Source organism: Schistocerca americana, chromosome 3, assembly GCF_021461395.2.
Source record: "Schistocerca americana isolate TAMUIC-IGC-003095 chromosome 3, iqSchAmer2.1, whole genome shotgun sequence".
Taxonomy (NCBI): Eukaryota; Metazoa; Arthropoda; class Insecta; order Orthoptera; family Acrididae; genus Schistocerca; species Schistocerca americana.
The window spans coordinates 658,746,898-658,764,178 of record NC_060121.1 but is presented as its reverse complement, the minus strand read 5'-3'; the positions used below and the strand labels follow the sequence as shown (position 1 = coordinate 658,764,178).

The 17,281-nt window shown below is 42.1% G+C and overlaps 1 protein-coding gene across 1 annotated transcript in view; it reads right to left on the bottom strand.

Annotated features, from left to right (window-relative positions):
- The window catches only part of LOC124606283 (glutamate receptor ionotropic, NMDA 2B-like), a 727,746-nt gene extending 721,499 nt beyond the window's left edge, over positions 1-6,247 (bottom strand). Inside the window, exon 1 of the mRNA XM_047138265.1 lies at positions 6,165-6,247. Within this exon, the coding sequence (XP_046994221.1) occupies positions 6,165-6,247 (83 nt within the window). The remainder of the gene's footprint in view (positions 1-6,164) is intronic.
- Positions 6,248-17,281: the final 11,034 nt, after the last annotated feature.

Sequence of the window (17,281 nt, the reverse complement as noted above, 5' to 3'; positions counted from 1 at the left end):
ACCGCCGCTTTTAAACTTTAATATCAGTCTTCTGTTCCGGTACGAGACCAGTGGAGTTAATAATTAGGAAAAATATGTGCAGCTGCACATTCCATAAGGGACTCTAAGACTCTGTTGCCGCCACAATGTGCAACGGAAGTCGTTAACATCTGAAATCGATATGCCGCCAATATTTGCAGAATCTGATGCTATTCTCGTTACCTGTAGTATAGCTGCATATTGGGCCGGTGTCTGCGTGCCTGCAGCTTGTATTTCACTCCCTATTACATTTGAAGATAAAATGACATAAAATTATTAAATTCTTGTGAGTCAAAGGCGGTATATACTCTTTCAGTTGGTTACTAGCCAAATCCATTACTTTTGTTTCTATTCTGAATCTACAGATGTACTCTGCAAGCCACCGTATGGTATTTGGCGCAGGGTATTATACACCACTACTTGTCAGTTCCCTTATTATTCCTTTCGCAAATCTACATCTACATCATACTTCGCAAGCCACCTAATGGTGTGTGGCTGAGGGTACTTTCGGTACCACTATCTGATCCCCTCCAAACCTGTTCCACTCGCGAATAGTGCGTGGGAGGAATGATTGTCGGTAAGCCTCTGTATTGGCTCTAATTTCTCGAATTTTCTCCCCGTGGTCAATACGCGAGATTAAACTACAGGTGACTGTAGTGAACAATTCGCACTCGGGATGGCTAATACTGACAATTTTCGTGTGGTTTTGACGAAACTGAAATATTGTATCACGTTCCTAGCTTTATGCGTGGTAATCTGTCCATTTGTTGTATGCATAAAGATATCAATATTAATATTTCAAGAGATAGTAGGTCAGATTTCAATAATAATCTAGTTATTGACAATTTCTAAAACGTAACCGGAAATTCATGCTGAAAATGTCTCTAATTATAGGTTTAAAAGAAAGAATTTTGGTGGATGGAGGTGGGGAGTGGACGACTTCCTGACGTAACAACAGTTCACTGCTACCTCTGTCGCACCATAATACCTTTAGATGCATTCTACTTTTAGAGCTGCGTGTCAATGCACCTAGCCAGTTTACAATAAATTTGATAATTGGAGCTTGTGTTACTAGGAATCACATGATCAGGAACAGATCTCCCTGTGCATGAAATACCAAATGTTCATGCAAATTCTGTAATAAGCAGAGCCGTGTTCTGCAAACGTTTGTATTTTCACCATATGTTCATACTTGTATATTATTTTCTATGTTTATTATACTCTATTTTTTAATTTATTGTAGTAGCTGTTATTGACAAGCTACAAGTCATCTAGTAGCTATAAAAAGATGTAAATACTTAAATAATAGTTTGAGAGGATGGAAACTTGATTCTTGAATGTTTTGACGAAGTCTTTATGTGTCCCAACTGACACAACTGAAAGTAAATACAAATTAAATTTCATTGCCAACTACACCCTACATGCGTCGAAAGAAGATTGAGGTGGGGACGTACAGTATAACAAACTCTTCTTACTCTCTAATCGCGTTACTCGTAGTACGTCAACCTTCAGCAGAGGAAATATTCGTAAAAGCAAAGATGCCCTGACAATAGCGATACACATGAAGCAGAGAAATATTTGGGACTGACAAGGGGACCACATGGCAATCGGATTATTCTAACTTATGATGTTTATAGTATGTGAAGTTCAGAACTCAAATATTGATCCCCAAAATAGTTCGATGCGGCTCTCAAAAGTTTTTGAGAAAACCGACTTTGAAATTGTCCGATCGTCTGTAGTACGTTAAAGCAAGATCAATTTTTCGCGACAGGCGAGTGACTTTGCTTAGAAAACTCGCTTAACATGTGTGTGCTATCAGTTCGATCCTCAGATCTAACACAATTGTAAACAAAGGTACATTTTCCACGAACATTCCCATGAAGCTTAAAATACATTAGGATGGAAAAAGAATTTAATTTTTAATGTAACTTTTTTAAAATTTAAACAACCGATTATTAAAGGTGAGTAATTAAGAATTTATATTTGCAATGAAAACTGGATTTCTTGAGCGTGACACGTAATTAGGAATAAGACATGTTTCATAAGTTAGCAATTAGGAGTGTATTAATTAGCATGTATACGATGAATTTTTATTTAGAAGAGGTAGGTACCCGATGTGAATGGGATAAAAGTAAATAGCTAATGACCGAAACCAGATTCGAAACAGCAACTACCAGTCTCGAGCGCTATTGATTATTTCCATCTCTATTTACTTTGAACTTCAGAGAACTGCTTGTAAAACATGCATCAGCCGGGAATCGAAACTAAATCCCCTACGTGCCCTGCGATGACTCTACTAGACATGGCCTGTCAAGAAAAATCTACCTTGCATATTAAAGACGATCGGCAAATTCGAAAGTTGCTTTTGTCGATAATTTTTGAGGACTGGATAAAACTGTCTTGGGGGAATAAAATGTTAGTTCTAAACTTTACGTACCATAAATTTATAAAAGAAAATAAAAAAAAATTTTTTTGGATGATCTGGGAATACGATTACAACTTCTGTTGTCTGAAACACAGGTAGAGTGGTTTGTGTAGTTGGACAATTGTCTGCACAACGTGGGACGGAGAGGGCAGGCTATCGCCACGTCAGTTGGCCCATGCTGTCAGCTGTACGATTCGTAACGTAAATGTTCCTTATTCTTGAAATGTTTGGAAAGGCCTTCAGTCTACCCCGTATTTGATAGGAGTGAGTAAATGCCAGTTGTTCGGATACGAATTAACTATCACTATAGTCTTGCCGTAAGCAGCTTTATAGAAAGTACATGGTGCTGTGTGCAGGAGTGCTACACGTTTGACGGATCCAGTATCTTCCATAATCATTTCTAGTATTTGCGTTGATTATCAACCTAAATTAAAGCTACATTTTGGGCTTATTACGGTACCGGAATTTCCATTAGTTCGGTTTCACGTGTTACCCGTATTTTAAAAGACCGAGCTGTGTACATTACACACACAGGTGTGTCCTTGCAGCGAATAACCTAAGTTTGTCGGTGCAGGAAAAGCACAGCATAGACTCGGAAAGAGTTTTCTTTCACAGGCATTATTCCCGGGTCGAAGTCAAATTTCTGTGCCTAACGTTCCGTTTTTCAACGCTGGAGACATCATCAGGGGCTGCTCATAATGAGTAAATCATCAAGGACACAAATACCGGCCATGCAACTCTGCACAACATAGACAAATGGTTCAAATGGCTCTGAGCACTATGGGACTTAACATCTATGGTCATCAGTCCCCTAGAACTTAGAACTACTTAAACCTAACTAACCGAAGGACATCACACAACGTAGACAGTCCGTTGCACATACTCACAGGTCCGACAAGAAAGATTTTCAGTTTCACTGCATAATTCTATAGGTGAATACGGATGAAAGCTAATTCTTTTCAAAGAATTAGTTTAGCGTATTCAGATAATGCTGAGTTCAAGTGTGTGCAGTAAAGTTATTCTAGATACAAGTTTCAACAAGTCATTTGTTTGAGACACAGTAGAGTCTCTGCATTTTACACTGTGTAGTTCGATGCAATGTGCCTTCGCACCGAACTATACAGACACTGTAAAATACAGAGCACTGCCCTGCTGTGTCTCAGGGGAAACCAACGCAGTCTGACGAGCAAAAACAATGTCTCTCCCTGTGCGGCAATCATACGATTTATATGTAAACACCATGAGGATAGACACTAGGACATATGGAATTTTGGGTCTGACTGTGAGTCGTACACGGATAGCCAAAGTGGTTAAGGCAACCTCTCGCGTAAAGCAGGAAATCCGAGTTCGAGTCCGGGCTCCGCACAAATTTTCGTATCCTGCTAGTAAATCGTATAGGCTGTGCACGGTCTCATTCACAGTTTGCGAATACATTTCATAACCATTTGTCTGAATTGAAAATACAAGCTTAGCAAAATAGTCAGCAGCAGCTAACTCACAAAGTTCCGAAGTTAATGGGTAAAAATAAGTTTACGTTTACAACAAATCTTTTATTAAAAAGGCAAAAAATGTGACAGTCAAAGGAAAGATATTGTTGATGGAGGGAACTGTTGTCCCATTATCACGTCAAATCATAATTTTCTTTACTTCTTTTCACAACGCCGTCTTCTTTGTGGAAATGTTTGTCGACGGGAACACCCTCCTGTGGCTGTTGGGCGGTATATACAAGAGAGTCTCCCTTCTTGTAAGCGTTTGCCGTTGCCGTCCACCTCTCCTCCACTCTCGTCTTCTCTGTCCTATTTTGCAAACATATTACATGTCGCAATTTAATACTGTTGTATATTATTTATTAGAGGCGTCAAAGTCAAAGACAAGTAAACTCGGGAAGGTTAAAAGTTGTTATCTTTTACCAAATACCCGTCGCATATTCCTGTTTTGATCTGAAAGCTCTTGGATCATTTTAACTCAGATAATCAACTATTTGAGAATCGTTAGTATTCTACTATTCAGGAAAGATCAAGTAGGTAATAAAGTTATTATTTCGCTTTAATTTAAATGCATAACATCAAACTCAAGGGTTTAAGTTTAGACATCATCTATGAGATGTTACTGTTTCTTCCTACTTATGATCCACTGGTAATCTTCATTATTTTACTCATTTTCAATCACTGCGGTGCTTCTGAAAAGGTTTAGTATCACGATATCACAACAACATCATTCATGATGTTGATTACTTCCCCTTTCTACCTTCAAATTTTCCAGTTTCAATTAAAATCAAAATTATTCTCACAGTACGTGTCAGCTACTGCTCCATTACAGCTATCGCGAAACTTCACGTATCGACTCTCACCCATAAATCGAGAAGATTGTCTGTGTGCCACTCATATTGATAAAATGCGCTTGCGATCAAACCAAAACACAATACGTCAAAGTTGCAGTGACCTTTGAATGTTTGTGTAGACACTAAAGAGCTCGGCTTGGTAGATGTGATACTTACTATCTATGGGAATCGATTGTTCACTGTTCTGCCTATTCAGCTGATCATCCCAAATCACACATGTGTAAGAAATCATCTGTCATCTGTTCAAGGTTCTCATCCGGTAACCAAAACGTATAATGTTGGGTATTCCAGTGTGATCTATCTGAATGTTTTCGCAGCTCGTCGAGTCTACGGGAAGATCAGGGCTCAAAACCCTAATCTGATATCGAGATTCATGTTTTCTTTGGATTCCCTTGGTCGCTTCAGCAAATAACGGCGTCTGTGCTCGTAAAAGGTGCGGCTAAGTTTCCACTCCAAACTAAGTTTGCACTCAGTCCGTAATCCTTTCGTCGTCGGTGGGTCGTTAAAACCGAATCTCCCTGGCTTTAGTGAATTGAACAGGCAACGTTATTCAGCTACATCATTACCTTGAGAATCACAGTAAAGTACATGGCACATTATAATTTTCCCGTTTTACATTCACAACAGAGGCTTACTCCGACAATTATTCTTCCTACGTGCCTTTCGCCAGTGGAACAGTGAAATAGGGATCATTTAGTGATACCAGAAGTACATTCCGTCACACACCTTTGGTCAATACGATGTAGAAGTAGACTTGTGAGACTGAAAAAGTAGTAGACTATAAGCACTTCAGCGAAATGTTATTTCGCGATTTTCTCTTACTATGGGAGGGGGGACTAAACGTAGGGATCTGAAGGAGATACACTTCGCTACAAAAACTGGTCCTCAACGTTTTCACGATATAAAAGGAACCCTTCTGAAAGTATTCGACAGCCGTGATCTGTCGATATTCCTGTCTATCTGTCTATCTCCCTCTCCAACTCTCCCCTCTCTCCAGTCGAACATAAGAAAATTTCGTACCATACATTGCACAGCCTTGATGTCTCTTGTTAGTTACAAATTTTGTGGAACTTACTTACTTCTATAGCACTCGAATATACGCTGCACAAGTGCTTTGTACTTTTAAGTAATCCCTTTCGAAGACATCTACATCCACATCTACAAACTGCCGTTTCCCAGTGTCCCACTAACATGTCGAAGCCAACCATTAATTATACTTACAACTGAGCTTGCGTGACATTCCTCTTCTTACGCTTATTTCTCGCATCTATTCGCTTTACTTGAATGTCTTTTCATCGTTTAATCGTCTCGTCGTAAGCAAATACGCTTTATATGTTTCGTGCAGTTCACATATTTTCCAATTTCGTACAATACATTCACATCAGAGTTCGGTTGCGGTCACTGTCAGTTACTATAGCGTCACGGATTATCTTGCGGTCCAGGCTTCTGCTAAGTTTACCCATGACCGTTTGCCAGTGTGTCACAAGAGGTAGGCCGCGATTCAGCGCAGCTGGTATTAGTATGGATTGGCGGGTTCCTTTTATTGGCGCGAGAGCTGAGAACAATAAGGCGGTGCAATATCCAGCGACGGGCGCGCGGGGTGAGAATGCCAATAACAGTGTATCATCCGAGCCGGCCAACCGTACGAGTGCGCAAGGCGCGCGTTAAGTAACGTGTCAGCGGGTCGCAGCTGGCCCAGCTGCAGGGCTCCGGGGTTGACTGCAATGCGTTAGAGACGGTGCTGAAGTAAGCAAACCGAACACAAATTAGTCAGCACCAGCATACATCACACTAACACCGGGTCTCTGTCCTTGATAATCGTCTCACAAGTGTCTGCAGGTATGCTATACTTAAGAGGAGGTTTACTGTCTTTTGGTTCAAAAAATTGATTTTTTTAAAAATTGCATTTTTGGATCCATATAAGTGTTTAGAATCCCCCCCTGAAACGATTTTTCCGAATACGGAACGGAAATGTTTGTTATTAGCGGTTGAACAAAAAAATGCACCTGCCTGAAATCGGCCTTTTTCACGCACCAGTTTTTTTTCTTTCGGAGGACATACGGCTTGGGAGCAAACACACAAAATTCAAATGAAAGTTTGAACGCGTGTGTTTGGAAGTTACTCCCCAAGCTTTTGCATTCTGGTGCGAAGACTGTGGAGATTGCGACTTTCCTGGCAGTGAGCAGCTTCAACGAAGGGTATTCGGAACTTTTGAAGACCATGACAACGATGGACGTCACCCTGGGACTCTATTCGACGCAGTTCGCCAAGCATTCGGGCGACCACCGGATTCAAGCGGGCGGAAACCGCTTGTCACCGGCCGTACGAGCGGCTCTGGAGCAGCGCAGGATGGCCCAAATCGAGCAGAACGCCCTCTACGAGGAAGAGGAAGGAGTTTTTTATGGACCCGGAATAGCAAATTGCACATACGTTGCATAATATTGCATTTAAATGTAGTCAAAACTTCAAACGAGTTTTTCTCGAAATGACTTTTTTTTTATCGCGCGGTATGGTAACTTCAAATATACTGAACCGATTGGCATGATTCTTTGTTTCAGACGAAACTAACTAAATTGTCTAGGAGTTGTACCACTTAAATTCCAATCCATCAACTATAAATATTTTTACTTGGCCGACGAAATCGAAAAATCGATGAAAAATACCGTATTTTTTTCAAATGGCCGCCATTTTGTTTCCTATGATCCAAATAACTTAAGCGAGGTACAACTCTTAAAGAATCTTATATACTTCGCTAAAGTCAACTCAGTTTTGATTTCAGACGAGCCGGCTGACCTGTGACCTACCGCACGTGGAGGTCTACATCGAATTCTTGTTTCGTTCCGACGGCGCTTCGGCCTTTGCTCTTTGACATGTCCGGTCGAAAAAATTCCAGTTTGTAGAGCAAATATCAATGAACAAATGTGAAATTGATATCTATAACACATTCCGAGGAAAAAATTCTCAAAGATCATTCTTTTTTCGGGCCAAAGATAGTAAACCTCCCCTTAACTGAAGCCGCTCACTGATGATTTCATTCCGTAGAGGTACTAAATCGATTGATACGTTTCAAAAGCTGTCAGAAATAAACACAAACATTTTTTGGGGTTATAACTGGTTGATTTAGCAGACCAATAAAATCTTATGACGACGGCCGTGTGTTCATCCAACATACAATGTATGCATTCATCCCTGTTAGCATAGCGGTTGTCATCTTGGACGATGGAGATGTCAACAGCCCATTCATAATGAAGATGCAGAAGAAACGACGAAACATAGTAACAGAAAAGGTGAAGTGAACTTTCTGGTTAATGTTTACAGTAACCAGAGTGGCTGCGTCCCAGGCACGTTAGGGAAAATCGCCCTAAATCATCACAGAACCACCTTGGGCCTGAAATACGCCAGTAATTAACATGGGGCAGGTTCAAGCCCAGGGGAAAAGGAGATAGGGCCACCTGCACATCTGGTGATATCATTACGGGATCTAAGCAGTAGGTTATCAACGCCGTTATGAGACAGAATGGGCGTTCGATCAGGTCAGTGACAAGGTAAAGGGAGTATCAGTTTACACTTCCATTGTCATGTTACTCTTACTAGAGATATTTCGAGGTCACATCCCCACCCCTCGCCCTGGGAAACTGATAATTGTCACACACGGGAGTCCCCACATCACTACCGAACGAGGTGGCGCAGTGGTTAGCACACTGGACTCTCATTCGGGAGGACGACGGTTCAAACCTCTCGATCGGCCATCCTAATTTAGGTGTTCCGTGATTTCCCATCGCTTCATGCAAATGCCGGGATGGTTCCTTTGAAAGGGCACTGTCAGCTTGCTCACCATCCTCCCCTAACCCCCTGGGACCGATGACCTCGCTGTTTGGTCTCTTCCGCCAAATCAACCAACCAAACAACCCACACCTCTTAGGCAAATGTGCGAGATGTATTCAAGATCATAATGTAACTCGATACTGGTACCATGATATAAAATTAGTGTGAAAACGCTGGACCTGTAAGTGCACAATGGAAAGATGAAAAAGCCCGTCCTCCTCTTCCCCCCTACCCCTGGGCTCTCCACTTTATCATCCCTTAAAACTAGTTAAACTGCATAGGCCTCGTCATCTGTCTGTGCAATATGGAGAGAGGTTAAGGTTCGTTAGAAACAAATTATTACTAACAATAATTCTATAGTGAAAGGATTTGTAAATAATAACAGTGATGTAAGAAATTAACCAACGTTTTACTGTTAACAATTTATTTAACAATGAAACACTTTATACTAATTTTTTATTGTTCCTTAACAGTTCTGTCTTTTATTTAGAAAGCTGTTTGTTTCTAATGAAAATGCACACACAGTGGCCTTTTTACAAATCTATTTTTTTCTTGTATTAATAATCTGCAAAGCTGTTTCTTAATTCTTTTGTTCATGTGTTTACACAGCCATTTTTCTCTTAGTTATATACATTGGTTTTAATTTGCAAAGTAATTTTTCCTGTTGACAGTGCAGGATGTAAATATTTTCAATATTTCGCGGCCCTATCTGCAACTGTATAAATATTAATTTTAATTTTAAAAATCAGCAGCCTCAGTTGCACAAGATACCTAGTTTTACCTAGGTTTCAGTCAGAATAACCCAAACTTCTTCAGAATAAAAGTAACTACCGTTTGTCCATAGTGGACATCGTCAAGCTAGAACTACAAATCCTTAAATTATCGTCAGACTGTAAAAACTTATCTGAAACTGCCTCTGCCCGACTTCGCTACCGCGATGCAGCAGCCACGAGCGCTGTACTGGAACTGACCAGTAATTAGCCAGCGATGAGTCAAGTCCAACCATATCAGTTTTAGAACTCGTCATATTTCATTAAGTAAACAATGTCATTTTTCTTGACTTTTCTATAATACGTAGGAACTGTGTCGTCTATCTTGGGTGTCATTATGGGCTTCAGCAGAGCCACATTAAATCCGTCTAGCCGTAAATAATTCTCCCAGGGACCCATAAAAAATCCTGTAGAAATCACGACAGTTTTTGTGTTCACTCACGTTCTCATAAAACACTAGAACAACTATATTGCCGGAAAAAATTAGTACACGTGGACCGACAGCCATTTCGATGCGGTGACGGCATACGCCATCTAGGTGATGTTCTATTAATGGTTTAAACAACGTCCACCAGCAGATAGCGTAGTGGCACAGCTTCCAGAAGCAATCATTGTTTATCACAGCCAGAAAGCTCAGTATAGTGCTAACGTGTGAAGGAAGCAGCCACGCACGCCACGGAGATGCACGTGCACTTCCTACAGCCAAATGAGTGAGTTTGGAAGGGGTCAAATTGTGGCTATCTGAGTGGGGCCATAGTCCTTTCACAGAATTGCTACACAAGTTGGATGTGCTGCGTCACTTGTGCAACGATGCTGGTATCAGTGATCAATTGAACATTCTCACACGCGTAGACGAGGTTCTGGATTTTCACGTAGCACAGACACCCGCCAGGATCGTCGATTGTAAGGGCAGCAGTGGCAGATCGTGAAACTACCACGGCACAGGTAGGAGGGCTTGAGAGCGCAGACGTGTCAACACGAACTGTTGCGAACCGGTTATTAGCGGTGAGACTGTGGGCACGCACACCTCTATCCCGTCTTCCACTCACGTCACAGCATCGATGTGCAAGGCTCGACTGGTGCCGTCAGAGAATCGCTTGGAAAATGGAATGGCACGCTGTAGTCTTCAGCGATGAAAAAAGATTCTGTCTGCACGCAAGTGTTAGTCGTTTGCATGTACGATGTAGACCTAGTGAGAGATATCTCGTAGAATGCAACTGTTCAAGACACACTTGTTGCTCACCAAGCATTGTGGTCTGGTGTGTGATAACCTACAACTCTCGTGTTTCTGGAAGGAACGCTAGCCAGCGCTCGGTATGTGCAGAATATTGTTAGTCCCTTTCTCTTGTCGTTACTGCAGTAGGTAGGTGATGTGGTGCTCCAACAGGATAACGCTCGCCCACACACTGCCTGTGAAACTCTATGTGCTCTGGAAGACGTGCAGTAACTTCCCTGTCCAGCAATATCTCTGAACTTGTCTCCAGTCGAGCATGAGGGAAATATGATGGCCCGAGAAGTGACTCGTAAGACTAGCCAACCAACAACTGTTACAGAAATAAGTGAACAGGTCGAAAAGGAGCGGCATAACGTATCTCAGAACATATACGCCATCTACACGATTGGTAGGATATCAAGAGTCAGTGCCTGCATTGCCAAGTGCTAATATGGGTATTTCAGTATGGGTCAATACCTGATACCTCAGCTTGTTCTATGGATCAGTAAATGTAATAATTTCATGTACTACACATACACTGTTGTAACAATAAATATTGAGTGGTAAATGACTAAACTATCGAAAACCGCCGTTGTGGAATGGCATGTGTGTGAATTCGTGAGGGACCAAACTGTTGATGTCTTCGGTCCCTTGACTTACACACTACTAAACTGACTTATGCTAAGAACAGCACACACCCACTCATGCCAGAGGGAGGACTCGAACCTCTGGTGGAAGGCGCCGCGCAATCCGTGTTATGGCACCTCAAACCGCGCGGCCACTCCACGCGGCGCTGTGGAGTGGTGCGTCAAGTTCTGTCCTGGTCTCGAATCTAAACGAAACTCTGGTCGATCGTAACGAAAGTTTTTTGGCTGCCCCTTTAGTGTACCCGAAGTTTTGATGGTGTTTTACAAAGGGCAACGTCGATTGTGTAGTTGTTATAGTGTTTTATCATGACGCAGTCCTAAACGCAGAATGATTTAACTGAGATTGGAACTGGGTGCGGAAGCCTACGAACCTGTATCTATTACATTCCTTGTCCTCTTACAGCTGAGCATAATCATACCTCGACAACAGATGCTTTCAGCTGTCTTTCGAGAACTATTTCATGTGTTGCACGACTGTGGCCTCTCCCTCTGTTTCCTCTGCTGTATATCGACTGTAGCTTTGTGTTGCCTGATGTGGCAATAGATACGAACCACGTTTTCTGTGAAATATGTGATCATTCGGAACGAATGGAAACTTTTCTGAGAGTTTTCTTCGTTGTACAGGTGATATGTAAGGGGTCAATTTGACTAAAAGACAGGTTCGGTCGACAGGTCACATTCTAAGACATCAATACATCGTCTGTTTGGTAAAAGAAAAAGATGTGTGGGCGGCCAAAATTGTGGAAGGAGACAAAGACTTGATTGCCGTAACCAAGTACAAATAGATGTAGTTTGGAGTACGTAGTTACGTAGAGAGAGAAAAGCTTACGCGGAATAAAGAAGTGTTGAGAACTGTCACACTCCAGTCTTAGGATTGTAGGCATCAGCAAAATCAACTTAACGTGAATGAACGACCAAGAATGGTTGTAGTTTGTGGGTCAGATATGTGTGTGTGTGTGTGTGTGTGTGTGTGTGTGTGTGTGTGTCTTTCAGATTGAGACTACACTGCATCAAGCGTTAGTGAATGTTTTAAGTCTGTCCTATTCGTGAAAAAATGGAATGTACTCTCCATGATAAGCAATTAGAAACCAGTAACCAGTGAGTGTCGTTAAATCAAGTGTGCTATGAAAAGTGTGAACGTATACATTTCTGGCTACAGTGATGATTCTGATTAAATGTGACTACGTTCCTGTTAAGGGAGTGTTGGTTTTGTGTTACGATTGCATTGATGGTCTTCCCTCTGAAACAATTCTTAGAGACTTAGACAGAAAAGTTTACAACTTTAAAAGCGGTCTCCTTCACGTACAGTCAGATCGACCTCTACCAAAACACCTGACCGAATGAATCTCACTTCAAGACCCCTACTCTCCACCTAGTGTATGTGCAATGTCTTCTCGCTGAACATTCAGCCACCTGCTGGACACACGCAAGACGCAACTTCCAATCAAAAAAATTTCCGATAAAATTTAAGCTTCCGCCATAGTGTCCTAGAGAGAAGAACCTATCAGATTCGCTCCCGCCTAAGTCAAAAAGTGCTCCCAAAACCACACCTCCAGCGACACGACGGTGTCAGACTTCCTCTCATCCAAGAGTTTAGATAAATACCAAGCATGTTATTCTGTGTTGCTTACCTATTCACCAGAGTCTCGCAAAGATGCTATCGGGCCCCTGAGACCTCTGCCGCTTGCATTCCTCCGTCCCGGGTCAGACTCAAAAATAGCATTAACTGACTCCAAAACGTCCAACCCCCCGCCACTGAAGCTAAAGTTAATGCCCAAGCTCCAACCCCACACTGTCAGTATTATCTGCTCTTGCGTCTGAGAGAAGGACTGGATTGCCGGTGTGGCCAAGCAAAACAAAACACTGAAATTCCTGGTGCCTGCAAGGCCCTTGGCGGCCGCCCACACATCGACTGACACCGACTACGTGTTCCCCAGGCCTCGATGGTGTGGCCCAGCTGGCCATCTGCTGGAGCCAGAATCACTTTTCAAATCGTCCCGCATAACGGAGCCGAGGGAAACAAAATACTGGGCCAGAAAGCTAACCCTGCGTAACAAATTAGGGTGGATTTATTTTTTCAAACTTCGTGTTTCTTCAAGCACACGCTCTAGTTTCTCTTCCTTTTGTTTTAAGAAGAATTATAAGACCTATTTTGTTGAAACTCAAGACGAGGAACCCATGCCGCAATGGCCGAGAAGTTGCATCATCTCACTATTTGTTATTTATTACTGCTTATGCGTGTACTTGATTGCGATCTTGAGGGTGGCTATCATTAGGGTGGTCCTTATGTCCACTTCCATATGATTGCCCTGCAGCTCCCAATTAAGTAGCTGGCGAAGGGTTTAGCCAACCATATTGGATAAAAATGTCAAGTCGTTTGAGAATCCCCGTTCCAATTTCTTTCACTTTTTTAGATGTTTAAATAATGTGACGAATTTCATTACAATTAATTAATGTTAACCCATACCGCAACGGACTTAAATATTCAAATAAGACATATGCACCGAAAAAAGTGCGTGCATTTTCTATTGGAATAAACAATCGAATTCTACCTGTATACGTATGTTTTTCTAATATGCTTAAATACATTTAAGAAGTAGAAACTGAAGTACTACTACGTAACAGAACATACAAAACGTCTAACTGCAGCATAAATCAGTATCAGTTTGAACATAATTTTCTTTTCAGTGTCTTTTTTTTTTACAATCAAGGTAATGTCTCCTATTTTCTTAGACACATCGCAAAATTAATTGCTTTTGTTCTTCACCCGTTGTTAATAGCCATGGAAATCTTGCAGTAACTTCAATCCTCTTTCCACGGTGTCGTATATCACGTTAAGATTTTACGTTGTCTCTTTGGCACTGCGGTAGGAAGTACACGAGTCTCAAGAAAAAAGAACGTTATAAGAAATCTAAATACGTGCTTAACTTCTAGAATCACTGTCACCAAGATAATTCACATATCGCACTTCATCACGCGCAACAGAACGTTGAAATACACTAGCAACACCAGCCACTTACATTCCTCCACTACTGACACTACATTTAGCTGTGCAATTATTTTATTTTCGTGAACACCTACAATATTTAGATTTTACTGCTACATCTAAACCTTTCCCTGTATACATACTGGTGCAGATAAAACACCATGATGTGTGTCCCCGTTTATGCCAGGTAGTGTCGAATGCTGCAGTCAAGTTCTTGTAAAGTGCTACTATTACTGCCTCTTCCACAGTTCGCTTCATAGATTCTATACATATATCTTCTATTTTAAACACTATAAATCTATTATAGTCCGTAAAGTTGGTTGAGGGACTTGGCAGACTCATTATGCCACAGAAAACTGCACCTGCAGTAGCACACTTACCAATTGTAAGCAAGGCACAAACAAATCTACTCGTAATGTTACGTTAATATATTTTGCTACCATTTTCTTCATTTGGACTTACTGCAACACTGTTCCAAAATGTGCTCATGTATGAACGCTTACCACACTGCAGTTCCAGTTCACTGGCAAGTCATATGAGATTTTTTTATAGAAAGTTCTAGATCAACTTCACTACAATGAATAAATTCCGTTGAGAACTAACGTATCAAATATTTCATTCGCTTCCGATTTGCCGATAAAACATTCATACTTTTCACTAACTGAACCAATATTCCTCTGCCAAATACTTTCTTTCTCACTTTCATTGCAATGGGCAGGTGAAACAGGAAGGCTATGTTCAGACACTTGGTTATCGTCTTTACTGTTTACTTTTTGTCAATCATGGCCACATGCCGCTCGGAACTGACGCTCACTGGTCGGGAATTTTTACCTTCAAAGAACTGTGGCCCAACGATTTCAATGGACTGTCCAACAGCACAGCAGGCCATAACCTCTGGACTAGCCTGGGACTTCTCATGATGGTGTCCGTGTCATCTCGGAAGTTTTGTTGATAGACAGACTCATCCAGATTAAAGTTTTCCTCATCAGGTATCACGATATTTGTCAGAATAGGGTCGCCCTTGTGAATTCTGCCCAGTAATGTTGTACAGAAACTACACCTGCCCTCTTTATCTGTCGCACGCAGCTGTTGAGAAACTTGCAGCTTACAAGGATGAAACTTTAAATCCTGCTTCACAGTTCTCTCCAAAGACGTGTGATGGATTTGAAATGTCTCTGGAATGGCGACGCACAATTGCTGTGGTCTTGTCTGTAGACTGCATGAACTCGTCGCATTTTTTTCTGCGTTTGAACTGTCATTCCAGGTCTCTCATGATTCACATTTGTTACAAGACCCATCTCACACCATCCTTTTATCCACTTAGATATTGTCCTGCCTGGAGACGGAAATGACGGTCGTCTCTACGGCGCATTGCACACTGGACTGCTGTAACGTTCTGCAGAAGACAGAACTACTGCATTGCCTCAATGCACACGCGCTGTGGCCAACGTTCCACACTGAATCGAATGACATACTATGTGCGTCCGATTAGAAGCGATAGATGATGCGAGCACATCCACATCTCAGCAGGGTGACCAAATGAAAATGTATTACGAAGGTTGTTCGGAAATTAAGGAACGATCGGTCGTGAAATGGAAACCACAGTGAAAATCAAAACTGTTTTCTTTGCACTTTTAGATACACCTTCTAGATACTTCTCTACATAGTCGCCGCTCCGACTTAGACATTTGTCGGAGCATTATACCAAATTTCCAACACCATCGTCATACGAGGTGCATTCAAGTTCTAAGGCCTCCGATTTTTTTTCTCCGGACTGGGAAGAGATAGAAACATGTGCATTGTTTTAAAATGAGGCCGCGTTCATTGTCAATACGTCCCAGAGATGGCAGCACAGTACGGCAGATGGAATTTTACCGCCAGCGGCGAGAATGAGAACTGTTTTAAATACTTAAAATGGCGACGTTTTCCTTACTTGAACAGCGTGCAATCATTCGTTTTCTGAATTTGCGTGGTGTGAAACCCATTGAAATTCATCGACAGTTGAAGGAGACATGTGGTGATGGAGTTATGGATGTGTCAAAAGTGCGTTCGTGGGTGCGACAGGTTAATGAAGGCAGAACATCGTGTGACAACAAACCGAAACAACCTCGGGCTCGCACAAGCCGGTCTGACGACATGATCGAGAAAGTGGACAGAATTGTTTTGGGGGATCGCCGAATGACTGTTGAACAGATCGCCTCCAGAGTTGGCATTTCTGTGGGTTCTGTGCACGCAATCCTGCACGACGACCTGAAAACTCGAAAAGTGTCATCCAGGTGGGTGCCAGGAATGCTGACGGACGACCACACGGCTGCCCGTGTGGCATGTTGCCAACCAATGTTGACGCGCAACGACAGTATGAATGGGACTTTCTTTTCGTCGGTTGTGACAATGGATGAGACGTGGATGCCATTTTTCAATCCAGAAACAAAGCGCCAGTCAGCTCAATGGAAGCACACAGATTCACCGCCACCAAAAAAATTTCGGGTAACCGCCAGTGCTGAAAAAATGATGGTGTCCATGTTCTGCGACAGCGAGGGCGTAATCCTTACCCATTGGGTTCCAAAGGGCACTACGGTAACAGGTGCATCCTACGAAAATGTTTTGAAGAACAAATTCCTTCCTGCACTGCAACAAAAACGTCCAGGAAGGGCTGTGCGTCTGCTGTTTCACCAAGACAACGCACCCGCACATCAAGCTAACGTTACGCAGCAGTTTCTTCGTGATAACAACTTTGAAGTGATTCCTCATGTTCCCTACTCACCTGACCTGGCTCCTAGTGACTTTTGGCTTTTTCCAACAATGAAAGACACTCTCCGTGGCCGCACATTCACCAGCCGTGCTGTTATTGCCTCAGTGAATTTCTAGTGGTCAAAACAGACTCCTAAAGAAGCCTTCGCCGCTGCCATGGAATCATGGCGTCAGCGTTGTGAAAAATGTGAACGTCTGCAGGGCGATTACGTCGAGAAGTAACGCCAGTTTCATCAATTTCGGGTGAGTAGTTAATTAAAAAAAAAAAAATCGGAGGCCTTAGAACTTGAATGCACCTCGTAGAA